The sequence below is a fragment of the Delphinapterus leucas genome, chromosome 6 (assembly GCF_059928025.1).
Source record: "Delphinapterus leucas isolate spDelLeu-1000000601 "Yukka" chromosome 6, BTC_Dleu_Yukka2, whole genome shotgun sequence".
In the NCBI taxonomy this organism is placed as follows: Eukaryota; Metazoa; Chordata; class Mammalia; order Artiodactyla; family Monodontidae; genus Delphinapterus; species Delphinapterus leucas.
Genome location: NC_143134.1, coordinates 22,438,143 through 22,453,566, shown reverse-complemented (window position 1 = coordinate 22,453,566; position 15,424 = coordinate 22,438,143). Strand labels below are relative to the sequence as shown.

General features: G+C 45.1%; 1 protein-coding gene across 12 annotated transcripts in view; it reads right to left on the bottom strand.

Moving 5' to 3' along the window:
- Positions 1-5,568: 5,568 nt before the first annotated feature.
- ENTPD4 (ectonucleoside triphosphate diphosphohydrolase 4) overlaps positions 5,569-15,424 on the bottom strand; it is a 39,802-nt gene continuing 29,946 nt past the window's right edge. For all 12 annotated transcript variants that reach the window (XM_089912802.1, XM_089912804.1, XM_089912807.1 and 9 more), the window contains 4 exons: positions 13,633-13,957; positions 11,863-11,948; positions 10,788-10,949; positions 5,569-9,549 (listed from right to left, as the gene is read on the bottom strand). In XM_089912802.1, coding sequence (XP_089768928.1) covers positions 9,321-9,549; positions 10,788-10,949; positions 11,863-11,948; positions 13,633-13,957 — 802 coding nt within the window. In that variant the 3' untranslated portion in view covers positions 5,569-9,320. The remainder of the gene's footprint in view (positions 9,550-10,787; positions 10,950-11,862; positions 11,949-13,632; positions 13,958-15,424) is intronic.

Here is a 15,424-nt window from a genome sequence, read left to right as displayed (position 1 = left end):
TTTCTTTTTTTAATTTTTATTTTCGATTGGAACGCAGCTGACTAGCAGTGTGGTGTTAGTTTTGGGTGTACAGCAAAGTGATTCAGTTATACCTATACCTGTACCTATTCTTTTTCAAATTCTTGTCCCATTTAGGTTGTTACAGAATACTGAGCAGAGTTCCTTGTGCTGTACTGTAGGTCCTCGCTGGTTTTCTGTTTTAAATATAGTGGTGTGTGTCAACCCCAAACTCCCAATCTATCCCTCCCTCCGCTTCTCCCCTGCTAACTGTAAGTTCGTTCTCTAGGTCTGTGAGTCTGTTTCTGTTTTGCAAACAAGTTCATTTGTATCACTTTTTTAAAGATCCCACATATAAGCAATATCGTATGATATTTGTCTTTGTCTGACTTACTTCCCTTAGTATGATAATCTCCAGGTCCATCCATGTTGGTGTAAACGGCATTATTTCATTCTTTTTAACGGCTGGGTAATATTCCATTGTGTATATATACCACATCTTCTTCATCCATTCATCTGTCGATGGACATTTAGGTTGCTTCCATGTCTTGGCTATTGTAAAGAGTGGGGCAATGAACATTGAGGTGCATGTATCCTTTCAAACCATGTTTTTCTCCAGATATATGCCCAGGAGTGGGATTGCTGGATCATACGGTAGTTCTATTTTTAGTTTTTTAAGGACCTCCATACTGTTCTCCATAGTGGCTGCACCAACTTACATTCCCACCAACAGTGTAGGAGGGTTCCCTTTTCTCCACACCCTCTCCAGCATTTATTATTTGTAGACTTTTTGATGATGGCCATTCTGACTGGTGTGAGGTGATACCTCATTGTAGTTTTGATTTGCATTTGTCTAATAATTAGCGATGTTGAGCATCTTTTCATGTGCCTCTTGGCCATCTGTATGTCTTCTTTGGAAAAATGTCTTTTTAGGTCTTCTGCCCGTTATTATTTTTTTTAACATTTTATTTTATATTGGAGTATTGTTGATTAAAATGTTGTGTTAGTTTCAGGTGCATAGCAAAGTGATTCAGTTATACATATACATGTATCTATTCTTTTTCAAATTCTTTTCCCATTTAGGTTGTTACAGAATATTGAGCAGACTTCCCTGTGCTCTACAGTAGGTCCCTGTTGGTTATCCATTTTAAATACAGCAGTGTGTACATGTCAACCCCAAACTCCCTAACTATTCCTCCCCTCCACCCTTCCCCCTGGTAATCATTTTTTGATTGGGTTGGGTTTTTTTTTGATAATGAGCCACATGAGCTGTTTGTAAATTTGGGGGATTAATCCCTCGTCAGTCTCATCGTTTGCAAATATTTTCTCCCATTCTGTGGGTTGTCTTTTAGTTTTATGGTTTCCTTTGCTGTGCAAAAGTTTTTGAGTTTAATTAGGTACCATTTGTTTATTTTTGTTTTAATTTCCATTACTCTAGGAGACGGATCGAAAAAGATATCACTGCAATTTATGTCAAAGAGTGTTCTGCCTATGTTTTCCTCTAAGAGTTTTTATAGTATCCAGTCTTACATTTAGGTCTTTAACCCATCTTGATTTTATTTTTGTGCATGGTGTTAAAGAATGTTCTAATTTCATTTTATTTTTACATGTAGCTGTCCAGTTTTCCCAGCACCATTTATTGAAGAGACAGTCTTTCCTCCACTGTATAGTCTTGCCTCGCAAGGAGACCAGTTTTATCTGCTGTCCTCCTTTCATAGCCCATCTGTGTCCCCCATCACATCCACTTCAATGTATAATAGTCAAAACATGCACACCCTCGTTAAGACATACAGTGTTGTGGGCCTCCCATTTCCATAAATGGCATTATGCGACCAATCTCGTATCTTTCTTCAGTGTTCAGCGCTGTCTTTAAGATCCATCCACCCTGCTGTACTTACCTCGCGTTGTTTCTAACGGCTGCACAGTGCTCACAGCACACACCTGCCACCTTTTACTTAAATAACACTGCTGAGAGCATCCTCCTGGAGTTCCCTCATGGGCCCAGGTAGAAATGTCTCTGGGGAACGCTGGGTCTTAGACGTGTGCACAGCTAACTTCAAAGTGCTGGCAGCTTGCTTCCCAGAGCGCCTGAAGTAGTTTCCACCACGACCAGCAATACTGAGGCGACTGTCCCCACGTCACTGCCGACACTTGAAGTTTGTCAATTCCAGGGGCGCAAGGTGGCAGCTCTCTATTTCCATTTGCACATCTCTGGCTCCTTCAGTTTCTTCCTTCTCGTTAGTCATTCAGGCTCACCCTTCTGTGGATCACCCACAAACCATTTTTCTTTTTTTCTTTTTTGGCTGCACTGCTTGGCTTGCAGGATCTTAGTTCCCTGACCAGGGACTGATTGAACCTGGGGCCCCGGCAGTGAAAGAGCCTAGTCGTAACCACTGGACCGCCAGGGAACTCCTCCCATAGCCCATTTTTCTTTTGGATTTCCTTTTTCTGGCTGATTTACAAGAAACCTTGCATAACATATATTAATCCCTTTTCAATTTTAGTCACTGCAAATACCATCTTGGTCTGCCACCTGTTAGCTTTGACTGTGATGGCTGTTAACAGAAACTGTTACTTTTGATGCAGCTGAATCCATCCTTCCCCTCTCCCTGCATTTGGTGCTTTTGGGGGTGGGGTTTAAAAGGTGACTAACTTTAGGACGATTTAGAAGGAAAAAAAATTCTGAAGTTATGCTTAGAATAAGATCATATACAGAGATTATTTCCTCCAAGCTGGGCTTGGAGAAAATCCCCATCTTGTTTTGCCTCTACACATCAATACCTAATTTGGGGCGTTCTTTTTCCTTTTTTTCCCCCAGACTAAATGGTTAAGAAGTAAGGAAACCACTTGAAGTAAATTTGGTTCTCCTAAGTTTTTCTACATAAAGCTTTAAAATGCTTCACTCCCTTGACAAACTTTATGGCGAGAGGGAAGAGAGAGAGAGGCCTGGGATTCCACCCACCCTTCACACCACACTGCACGTGGTTTTAAATCTGCACGAAACTCTGCCATCTGGAAAGAAGAGAGAAGATTGAGAATAAAAGATTTGTAAAATATGTTTCCCAAACCCTCGGGACCTAAAGAGTTAGTGACTTGACAAAGCAACTAGCATTTTTTTATTAGACTACAGATATTCATGAAACACTGGGCACTACGTGGTGTTTCCTTTGTTGGATTAGTTATAAATGTCATGATCCATGTTCAAAGGGATTCAGGGATGGAACAGACAGACCGATGGACAACAGGGCCACAGAACGCTGAAGAGGATTTTAAAATGTAATTTGAACGTTATGGAGAATGTCCAGAAAATTCTGTCTTGCTGCCATGACCCAAATAAAGAATTTTACAAGGCTGGGTGGAGCCCACTGAACGTTGAAGTGTCTCAGTCTTTTTGAATTTAAAATCTAGGTAATAAAACAAGCTTGTGCCACGTGGAGAAGATGGACTCTTAGGAGGAGAAAGTGCTGAGTCTGGTTCCTGGAGTTTAAGTCATGTGCAATCAGAGGCAAGAGGGTGATGAGTCCTTCCAAGACGGCCCGCTTCAAACTCTGATTATCACGAAAAGGGTGGAAGGTGGTATCAAAATTACCAATTATAAACCTGGAGGGACAGCGAGAAGAGCCAGCCTGGGACTTCTACAGAAATAATACAGTGAAAGAGTACGTCCCACCCTGGGAATTAGGAATGCACTCTGTCTTCTGGTGACCTGGCCACAGACCAACTTTTCCCCCTTCTCCTTTTCTCAGGAGAAAAAAAAAAAAAAATCTCCTTTTCCCTCCCTTGAGTTTCTGTGTTTATACAAGAAGCCCGTCTTCTGTGTTCATCACCACCACGTTCTGTGAGAAGCTTTCAGCAGTTTTCTCAGGGTGGAAATCTTAAGGCCGGCCTTTCTTGTTTGGGCTTCTTGTTTGGGTCTCTGACACACAACGGGGCTGTTGACAGAAATGGTTAAGTGGCCGTGAAGTCTGGAGCCCAGATGCAATCTACCTGCCAAACAGGATCAAGGGTGATGGCGGAGATGGAAGGCCAAGCCAGCTCTTCAGCCTCAATGGAAGTGTTAACAGAAAGCAGGAGGGGGAGCTAAGCTTGCTGAAGACAAAGGAAAACGCAACAGATCAATCAACTCTCCTTTGTTAAGAGGCAGCAGATCACAGGCTGAGGCCATCAGGCTCCCAGACCAGATGGGGCTGGGAGGACCCTTCGGGGTGTAGCGTTTCCTCGGTGGGACGCTCAGCTCCAGGCAAATCCCCAATCTGCACGTTGGGCTTTGCAAAGGGTGCTCCTGTGTCTTTGATGACTTTCCATAAGAAGACAGTCTGTCTCGGACAGAGATGACGTTCACTTCCCTGCTCCCAGGCCAGTGAGCGCACCGCAAACCCCTCTGTGCAAACTATTAGCATTTCGGGATCTCAGGAAAAAAAAAAAAAAAATCCACTTGTGCATTCCAGACTCATGGGGCAAATGGAAACAGATGAAAAACAAACCAAAACCCAGAACAGCTGCCTTGCAGATGTTAACAGGGGCAACCACTGGAAGCAGGTACTTCACTTCTTCCCTAAGATGTGGAATAAGATGTAGACATCTTTAGATGCCTTTGGTATATTTTAATGTATTTACCCTTAGACACAGGGGCCTATATTTATTGCATTGCCTCAAAAATTATTTAAGCAGGTTTTCTTTTAACATTATTATTCTTTCCTTTCCGTGGTCACAGGCTGGGGCTCCGCACTCCTGCGCTCACCATACGCCCACATTCCCATTTGTTGTTGTTTTTTTTTTGCAGTACGCGGGCCTCTCACTGTTGTGGCCTCGGCCATGGTTCATGGGCCCAGTCGCTCCGCGGCATGTGGGATCTTCCCGGACCGGGGCACGAACCCGTGTCCCCTGCGTTGGCAGGCGGACTCTCAACCACTGCGCCACCAGGGAAGCCCCTATTTTTGTTGTTCTTAACAGCCAGTCCCCTTCCCTTTCCATCTGTCTCTATCATCTATTTTCAGGTTATGGCTCAGGCCCCTCCTCCTGCAGGAAAAGCTCTATTTATATATTCTCAAGTAGCTGAAGAAGGGGGGCAGCGTCTAACAGATGTTAGCAACATGAACAACGGGATTCATGTTTCTCTAGAAATAAACCAACGGCTTTAAGCTTAGATCTAATTGCAAAACTGGCAGCAATGATTTTACTATTTATAAGACAAAATACGTAAGGTTGGATAATTTCTTTTCTTTTCCTTGTAGGTGTATATATAGTTAACGGGTACTTTTAAACGATAACCTTAAAAACCACAGTCTCGGGATGGCCTTTATTGTCGATGAAGGGGTTGCTATTACGCCATGGTATATATTTCTCCTTGTGAAATGCTTGGTTTCCCTGCACACAGGGAAACCCGCACACAGCAGAGCTTCACTACACGCACGCCAGATACAGCAAAGGCATGGAGTGCACAGTCAGACTCAGACAATTTATTTTACTGAATGTAAGTTCAAGTTCAACTAAGCATTCTAACAGGTAACATGATTCAAACATCAGAGGAAAATCTCTTTAAATCCCAAGAAAGCAAGCTCACACAGAATCTGCGGGCCATCGAATGAACTTTTTATTCTCGACACTCATCCGTGTGGAGTGTGGCCATGTGAGGTTGCCAAGTATAGAAAGTGACAGACACCACAACCATCTCCCGAAGATAATTATTCTTTGAATGGAAAACATCATTTAAATAAAAAACATTTAAAGATGCTCCCTTAGTTTGTATAATTCCTAAACGTAAAATATAATCTTAGTAACAGAACAAAGAACTCTCCTTGGTTGGTCACATCATTCATTACGGAAGGGGAAAATCAATAAAAATCATAAAAAACAAAACCCTGAAGTAGAAATAAATAACTAAATAATTTACTCATAGGTAGTTTTGCTGCATTGCACATTACCACACAAAATTCTAAAGCTGACTTTTTTAAAAAGCTTGGAAAACACACTTGCCTGTTGGAGTTTCTTGCTAAGTAGTGCATGCTTCTCAGAAGGAAAAGTATTCTATGCAGGCCTGAGTTTCAAATTTAAACACTGGGTAATCTAGAGCTTGCCCTCCTGGGTGCACAGCTGTGATGACGGGAGAGCAAGCGTCTCCCCAGCCCCCGAGGTGGGGAGTGCTGCAGAAAGCCAGCAGTTTAGGGTGAAAATGGGCAGAAACCACAGGTACAAATCAGTCTGTACTTTTAAATGGACTGTAAAATCTTCGAGACCATCCTCTGGAGGTTCAGAAAGGAGCAGCACAGATATGACGATGGAACAGAAGTGTTTACTGGAGGAGTCTTTCCACCAAGAGTTAACACAGAACATTGCTCTTTGCGAGGCTTTTAGCAAGTTCCCACCAGTCCAATTTCTCTTGCTTTCTGTTGCTAAAAGTGCTCAGAGTTTACGGCCTTCTTGGCCAGCCCTTAATTGATATTCTTTGCTTCCTGAGTTAAGCCCCTCCAGTGTTTGCCTCTCACCCCAGACTGCACCTGCATCGCTGAGAGAAAGTTCCCGGCCGTCTTCTCGTCCCTGGTGCTGGGTGGAGAGAAGCTACTGAGCCCTTCTCATGACTGCAGACATCTCAACACAACACTGTGAGCCCTCCTGAACAGCACGTTTTAAATTTGGGTGGGGGGAAGGAGGAGTATGCTACTTGGTTTATTAGAAAACCGATCTTGAAAAGAATCTAGAGGAAAAGGTAAGTGAAATTCTGGTGCATAAACAACTATTTTGAGATTGAAGTTTGGTCACTTCTCTTGCCCCTCTTTTTGTGCTCACGGGTGGTAACTACCTTCCTGAATGAAGAGGACGCGGCTGTATATCTGTTCTTGAACGGGACTCTCCACGCAGGGTCAGCAGATGTCTTCTGTAAAGGGACACTTAGTAAATATCTGAGGCTCTACAGGCCACGTGCAGTCTCTGTTGTGTATCCGTCACTTTTTTTTTCTTTAATGACCCTTTAAAAATTGAAAAACCATTCTTAGCCCAAGGGTCTCGTAGATTTTCCCTGTGGGCAAGTTTGCCAGGCCTGCTCCGGGAGTTCTTTGGCACGGGACACGGCACCTAACTGTGCAAAGTACAAGGCCGCTGGGCCTTGGAACCCTAATTTGGGGACTTCTTTTGGAGAGTGAGTTAGGTCCTTGCAGATGGATGCTCAGGCTTGGATCCTCCATGCTGGTCTCTACTGCACTCCCCAAATGGTACAGAGCTGGACCAGGTTAGCATCCTTTATTTAAAAAGTGACTATTTATCGTAGGAGGTCTTAATTTAGGCCTATTTAGATCTGTGCCTATGCTAGCTTATCCTTGCCTTGATTTGAAAGGCCAAATCACATATTCTAGGCATTGGAAAATTTTCATTCTGCAGGTCAGGGCCTTACTACTCCAAATGGCTGGCGGCAGAAAAGCTAACATGTAAACTTACTTCTTCACCACTAATGCCACCCACAGTCCGCAGGGCAAGCCTCCTTTAAGAAGTCAAGGAGAAGCACGCCAGTTCACTATGCCCCTGGGGTACCCATGACACAGCTCGTGTGTGGCTGCGTCTTGAAAAGGAACAGTGTTTACCAGGGACCAAGCATTTAAATAGCTGGAGACCAGCATTTCAGAAGCTGGATTTTTCGAGAGACATCTGTCTCCACCCTCTCTGAAACAAGTCTCTCTGCCAGCTCCCCTAACCTTCTTTATATTGGAGAGGCAAACTTTCTACCAATAATTTGTCCGTTGTTAGAATATTCACTTTGAAGAGCAGAATCACAGGATTTGCTTGTCTTTCATAAATCTGTAATCTTTTAAGTCATCAATATACGTGTATGCCACATTTTTAAGTAATTAATGGACGAGATGAAAATCTAAAAATTTTTTCTGAATTACATAAGGGCTTCAGTACCTGAATTCTTTCTCTCATCATTGATTTTTTAAAAAAGCAGTCGACGATTCTCGAAATATACATTTGTTACCAACTAGACGAATCTAGCTGTTCTGGAGTTAAGAAATAGCTTGTGCGCACGCGCGCGTGCGCGCGCACACACACACACACACACACACACACACACACACACACACACACACACACACACAGAACATCGCCTAAAAAACTATGTATGAGAATTCCCAAAGCTTCTAAACTAAACGAATAGGTGAAAACCCACTAATCTCAGACATGCCAATCCAGTTGTCCTTTTCAGGTTTTTGGTTAAAACGTCAAACGTGTTTTCTTCAAAATGTGAGTTGATTTCTTGTGTTCAGTTCTTCTCTTCATTTGGATTTACAGTGGCCCTGCCAGCACAGCCTCAACCGCGACAGTAAGCTAGGTCTCTGAAATACGAGGGCAGGGGGGTACCAACTTGAAGATGGAAGAAACCGGAGCACAATTAAACAAGCACAAACGAGCTACTGAGAAATAAGGACGTGCCTGTTGACAAGCTCCAGTTCTAACAACACCGAAACCAGTGAACTATGAATTTTCCAACTCAAAAACGTAGTGTTCTAAGGCCGCTGAAAGACGGCATGAAGAAAGTAACTACCTGTGGTCAGAAGAAGTAACGGTAACGGGGAATGATTCTTCTAAATGAAATGGAACAGTGCATTCTGAAGCGTGTGCTTTTAAAAGTGAGAGCACTGCACTCCCTCACTCTCTCCCGTCAGTGGTTTTCGTACACAGACACGCGCACACACTCTCACCCTCACACACACACAGCGCTCTGGTTATCATTTCACATTTTTCAGGTCTTTCACTATCAATTTTAAAAACTGTTACCTCTTGGTGCCTATACCTCTCCATTTTGGATATAAACAGTTCTGATTTTTTTAACCTGCAAAGAAAATAAACAGCAACAGCCCTGAACAATAAATAAAACTAAACATCTCCCTCTTTAGGTTAGCGCTTTCAAGACAGAGAGAAAAAGGGGATGATCCGTCCAGTCGGTATGTGTGTGGTTCTGTGAAAGCGTCACCCCTCGGTCCCACCTCCCCTGACAGAGAAAAGCCTGCCGTTTCCCTCCAATATTAAAGTGCATCTGTTTAAAATCAAATATACCTTAGAGAACAACCAAAAATCTTAGTAATTTTTGGCAGATATCCTATGCAGCAAAAATGAAGTGATGTTCCCTTTTCCCTATTCCGCAACTTAAAGCTGGACACAGAACGGCTAAATGCAATGCTTCTAGGACAGCAGAGTTTACAAACAGTGGATTTTGGTTTTGTTTCAAGGAACGAAAAGGGAAAGGAAAAACAAAACAAATGAGAATGAAGAGGAGAAACCCTGAGGCAAAAATGGCTTTTCCGTTAGAGTCTTTCTGGGGCTCGAACTCCGGTTCATAAGGTGCTGGCGATCTTCTGGGACGGAAGGCCGTCCTCCAGCCAGACGGTGGTGGCCGAGCCACTGCGCGGGGCCCGCCTGTGAATGCGCCGCAGCCGCAGCAGGTAGAGGAGGATGGCGAGCAGGACCACCAGGAAGCAGCCCGAGAACAGGTAGTGATTGTACACAAAGGAGAAGCCCCGCCAGTGCGCGTGGCTGGCCCGGAAGGTCTCCTGCTGGATATCTCTGCCCACACGGGAACAAGAACAAACATGAGAACTAGGCAGGCGGGAAGTGTGATGTAATGATGCGCAGGGTGGGGTGGGAGGGGCCTGGTTTAGGACTCAGCTCTACAGACGGAAGCTGGAACCTCCGTCTCCCAGACTCAGTTTCCCCTCCTCTAAAATGTAGGATAATGTGGCCCAGCAGAGGGTAGCTGTAAGTATGAACACGATAACGTGTGAAAGGGTATTCTTAAGTCTGTAGCTGTTACCAGCATTATACTTTGGGTAACAAAAATCAGAGGAAGTTAGAACTGTGAGTGTTTCACTAATACACAGAAGCTAAGGTGGAATCGAGCGACATGTTTATGATCAGCAACACCCACTATTCACAAGTTTTGCAGTTAACCCAGCTAAATGTGCTGCTGGGAGACGCTTAATTAAATGAAGGGAAAAACAGAAACAAAAACAGCTAATACCTCATTTGTTAGTGAACCAGGGTTCTTATGGGGGGGAGTCAACTGACGGCTAAGTCTGTGAACTTGAGTGGGAAAAAAGGCGCATCTTTATTTTACCAATCTCTGGTTGTAATGCAGCATTTTCACTGAACGTGAATGCAGACAAAAAACTATCGCTACTATAGTATCAGCAGAACTAGTGACTCTGTCCCTAGAGAAACTCACAGATCTTTTACATCACACTGTGGTGTTTTGCAGATGCCTCAAAATATCATCAACAGGCATCGTTACACTGAACCTACAGGAAGTAAGTTCATTACACTTATTCGTACGTTCATTACACTGAACGTACGAATTCTGCTGCCAGGTCTTGCTATTTAATGTGTTAATAAAGAAGAACGTATACCACTGTGTCACAAATTTGTCTTCTGTAATATTTTGATAAATGTACTGCAATACAATGGTTTCCTCTATAGCCTATGTATTTATATTATGCATTAAAAACAAGATTTTGAGAAGGGGTCCAAGGCCATAAAGGTTAAGGACCCTGGAATGGACCCTTCTGTGCAGGGGCTGGGGAACAGGCAGCTGAGAATAAGCACTTTTGTGGCGCCTTTGCTGGGATGGTGGGCTGGGAAGGGAGGAGGCTCCGGTGGGGAAGACCAAGTCAGACCTCCCCGACTCTCCCATTCTGCCCACGGCCAGCGCCAACAACGCCCCAAACAGCCACACCCACTGCCCACGATGCCTCGGATGCAGGGAAGCATCTTCTGTTGGATTCTCATTACCAAATTCGCAGCCATACCTTAAGGGTAAAAAGCGGGTCCTGTAGAGGATTGCTCCGAGGGTCCACTGAACCTCCTTGTCGTACACTTGCAAAGCTGTCTTCAAATTTTTGTAGTTGACGGGAAATGAGAAGCCCCTGTGGAACACCTCAAACATCCAGGCGGATTTGAAGCACTGATACCTACAAACAGCACAAACGTGTGAGTGCGACTGAGTCACTGGGTGGGTCCAAAAGCACGTTCGTGGAGTCGGCCTTGCCCTCTGTGAACAATGGGGTTGCACAGGCTTCACGAGGCCTGCGCTCTGAGGGCGAAACCATCCGTACGCATCTCCGGCTGATTTGCTTGCTTTACGCCCTCTGTCCCACACCATTCACCTGTTAAAATCAATCTGCTCATGAAGCTTGGTCTCCGTGTAATTTCATACGTGGCCGCGGGAGATTTTTCCCCTCAGGCCTTCCATCACTTACTCAATTCAGTTCTGAATAAATACTGAGCAAGTTCCACCTTCTCTGGACCTCAGTTTCTTTATTATAAAATGACAAGACAGGCGGGTCCTTTTCAGCTCTGATAATCTATGATTCTAAATATTTATCAGAGGGTTGCTTTTTGCAAAGCACTGGGCTAAGCTAGTACTAAGACATCATAATAAATAATAAGGTAGCCAATGTGCTTAAATGACATAATGAAAGAGGATTTTTAAAAAGCTACAAGTAACTATAAAAACAGAATATGATAAACGCCACAAGAGGGACGTAATGAGTGCTCTGGAGACTCGCAGAGAGGGATGGAGCCTAGCCAAGTGGACAGAGGAAGACTCGGAAGGGACAGCACCTGACCTCTGAGGTCTGGGCAGGACATCAACGAGGAGAGCATGCACAGGGGAATTCCAGGTGGAAGGAAGAGCAAAACTGAACGCCAAACTGCAAGATACGTTTGAGCACGAGTATTTGCCGTTGGTCTGAAAGGAGCCTGGAGGAGGTGAGGAGGAGTAGGGACCGATGAGGACAGAAAGGTAGATTGGGGCCATGGTATGGCCAAGAATGGACACACAGTTTCTTCAACACACCCTGGGCTCAGCTGTCTACGACTTACTTGAGCCTGTGGAGGTCGGCGTGAGAAGCATACAGCCCTCGGTCAAAGCGTTCCCGCAAGATCGACCACTTTGTTGCGCAATAATCCTGAAAGAAATTTCACCCCAAAGAAATCACTAGGAAAGGTTTATTAAATTTGTTTCATTTTAAAAGTTTTTACCGATTCATATTCATAACAAACATATCCTTCCAATTAGGAGACACACAAGCTTGTGTCTGTGACCCATGAGGACGAGACACACAAACACTCTGTGAATGCTTACTGATGAGCTGAGGCAATGCTTGTTCTTTGTCTTAAAATTCAGCCAAAGTTATTGTTAAAGAGAATCTCACTGCCCACAACCGACCTCCTCAAAGCTGCTAAGTTTCTCCCCGCAGTGACTGCATGTGACAGGCACAGACTTTTGGAAAAGTGAAGCGGTCCTTCAGCCAGTTCAGGCTGAACGCCTGTGTCTGTGGCTATATGGTGCAAGGTTCTGGGAACACAAAGATGATTACGAGAGGCTTTGTCTTCAAGAGAAGGGAAAGAGGTGCCACCTTCTCCTGAAGTTATCTGTAACGTTTATATTAACAGCTAACATTTACTGAACCCTGTGTTGGCACCTTTTCTAAATGTAATGCTTCAAACAACTCCTTGACACAGCTGCTATTCCAACCTCTATTTAAAGGATGAAGACATTGAGGCTCACAGAGGCAGTGAAACTCACAACAGGGGATACAGAGAATGGCACTCAGCCTGGGGTGAGAGGGTGAGGATGCATGTCAGGCAGAGGAAACACGACGGATGAAGACAAGATGGGAGGGAGCACAGATGGGAGGGAAATGAACAGATGTCTGATACGATTAAAGTATCAAGTGCTAGGTGGGGAGATGAGGCAACAGCGTGGGAAGGACACACTAAAATATTTGAAATTCATCCTGGAAGCAAGAGAAAGCCACTGAAGACTTTCAATAGGAGAGCAGGTGGCTGCACTTGGGTTCCAGACAGAACACTTGGGAGTGATGTGGAGGATGAACCACGGAGCGGGGGCCAGATGCAGGAGGACCACGGGGAGGCCCCTGCATAGTGCAGGTGACAGAGAGCAGCCAGGGCTGGGACGGCAAGGGTAGGACAGAAAGTAGGGAGAGCAGGGCTCTGAGAAAATGTATGACATACAATGACACGCTCGATGACTGCTATTACCGGGTGTACAGCGAGGGATGGATGAGTGACAGGGAGAAGTCTGTAACTCCTGGGTTTGGGGGAGGGGAACTAGATGGTTTAGTGATGCCATGACCGAGACAACATAGCAGAACAGAATGGGGAGAAAGGGGGGTTGTCTGCAGTTGTGAAATCTAGCAGGCGCTGGGCAGGCAGATGCAGAGCCTCCTCCTGAGAGGCAGCAGCAAACCACGAACACGGATGAGACCATCCAAGACCCTGAAGGTCAGAGGACCAAGGGAGGAAGTGTGGGGTCACCAAGGCTGAGAGCCTAGGAAAGTGTCAGGAAGGCAGGGAGAACAAGAGAAAAGGGGTCCTGAAAACAAAGGGTCGGAAGCTGCGAGGAACTGTCAGATCAGAATTACACTATTACACATAAAAGACTGTCATCTGGGAGCCACTGATGGCCAGTGCAGTCTCACAGGGGACTTTCTGCTTCTGCTGTGACTATTATCTGGCCCAACCAAGGGAGCAGGGCTGCTGAGGTGCTGCACACAGCCTTTGCCCTCCCCCTCGCCCTGCTCTGGACTTGGGCCCGTCGCCATCTACCCTGGCTTCCTGGGTGGTTACCTTTGCAGCTCTTGTAAACGCGGCAGCGCTGTAGTCTCCCCCCATCCGTAGCACATCCTCAGTGCAGTAGTAGAATTCGGAAAAGCCGTAGAATTCACTGTTCTGGAAGTGAATCGGGGGCTGGTAGACCCCATTGAGGGAGGTCTGCGTCTCGTTTGTTTTGTTCATGAAAGGCTGGATGGTCTCTCGGCACAGGTCAAAGGCTCCCGTCCCCCGCAGGTACAGTGTCTGTCCATTCTGCTGGATTTCATCTTTAATGTCCAGGGGTAGGCAGGGGTCCAGGTACGGAGTATCAGGAGTCAGCCCAGTCTGTTTCCCCAGGAGCCTACAGGACAAAGAGAAACTTCATCACGAGACCAACAGAAAACTGTGTGAAGAAGAAAGTGGCTGCAAGTCAGTGTTTCTCAAACTCTGCCCTATGGAACACAAAAGGGTTCCGGGGGCTTCCCTGGTGGCGCAGTGGTTGAGAATCTGCCTGCTAATGCAGGGGACACGGGTTCGAGCCCTGGTCTGGGAGGATCCCACATGCCGCGGAGCGACTAGGCCCGTGAGCCACAACTACTGAGCCTGCGCGTCTGGACCCTGTGCTGCGCAGCAAGAGAGGCCGCGATAGTGAGAGGCCCGCGCAACACGATGAAGAGTGGCCCCCGCTTGTCACAACTAAAGAAAGCCCTCGCACAGAAACGAAGACCCAACACAGCAAAAATAAATTAATTAATTAATAAACTCCTACCCCCAACATCTTCTTAAAAAAAAAAAAAAAAAAAAAAGTGTTCCGGAAAAATTAAGCTGGAAAACACGGACTCAAGCCCCTCCCGGAGATTCATGATACACATGTGCGTACAGCAGACAGCTGAACGGGGTCCAGTGAAACTACGACTTGGTCAGATTACTGACGCTTTCCGTGCCCTGTGACATAGGCTGGTGTCCACAGCTGCTGAGCGTCTGCGGTTAACAAGCTCCTCCCAGTGTCCTGCTCACTGCAGTCCAACGCCCACCACTGTGCTGTTCCCAGCCCCGTTCCTGCCACTAGTGCTTGTGATTTTAATTATATACAGATGAAATGTGACCATGACAAGAAGTCGCTGGTGCTGTTAAAGCTAAGGTTAGATGGCTTAGAAAAATATAATAAAGGCAGATCGCTAGAAAACCAGTGTCCAATTAGGTGTTAGCAAGATTAAAAGAAAAACAAGTTGGGAAAAATTAATAAAAATCCAGACGAAATTGGTATCAAATTGCTTCACAGATGTCTTTAAGGCCCTGGTATCCCTTAAAGAGAGCCAAAATGACATCAAGATGAGTGGGTGCAGTGCCTGCCAGAGAAATAGCCTAAGAAAAGCCTTTAGTCCAGAGCAAAAGATTGGCAAATGAATACGTAAGTTAAAACAAAGTGCTTGGGGTTGATTCTATTTTTATGATTCTCTGTTTTAACTGAATTTTTAAGTTAACCAACTATTGATCCCAACTGCAGCAAATAACAGTTTCTATTGTACTCCAGGCTCTGAGAGGTCCTGTAGAAATCTTACCTTGTTCACTGAAATGCCCTATGCTTACTACCTGCCGATGAAATGTCCAGATCTGTCATCCTACTATGTGTCCTCACCATTAAGCAACTGAGAAGTAGAAAAGAGCATACAACAGCTGGAGTTATGTTACTGTTTGAAACCAGGAAATCCCATGGGCCTAAAAGGTGTTTAACTATTAGGAAGGCGCCTGAATTTGATATTCAGTCACTGACATTAAGTCAACTTTTTACCTGCCACTCAACTGACAAGTTGTTTATTTCTAAGAT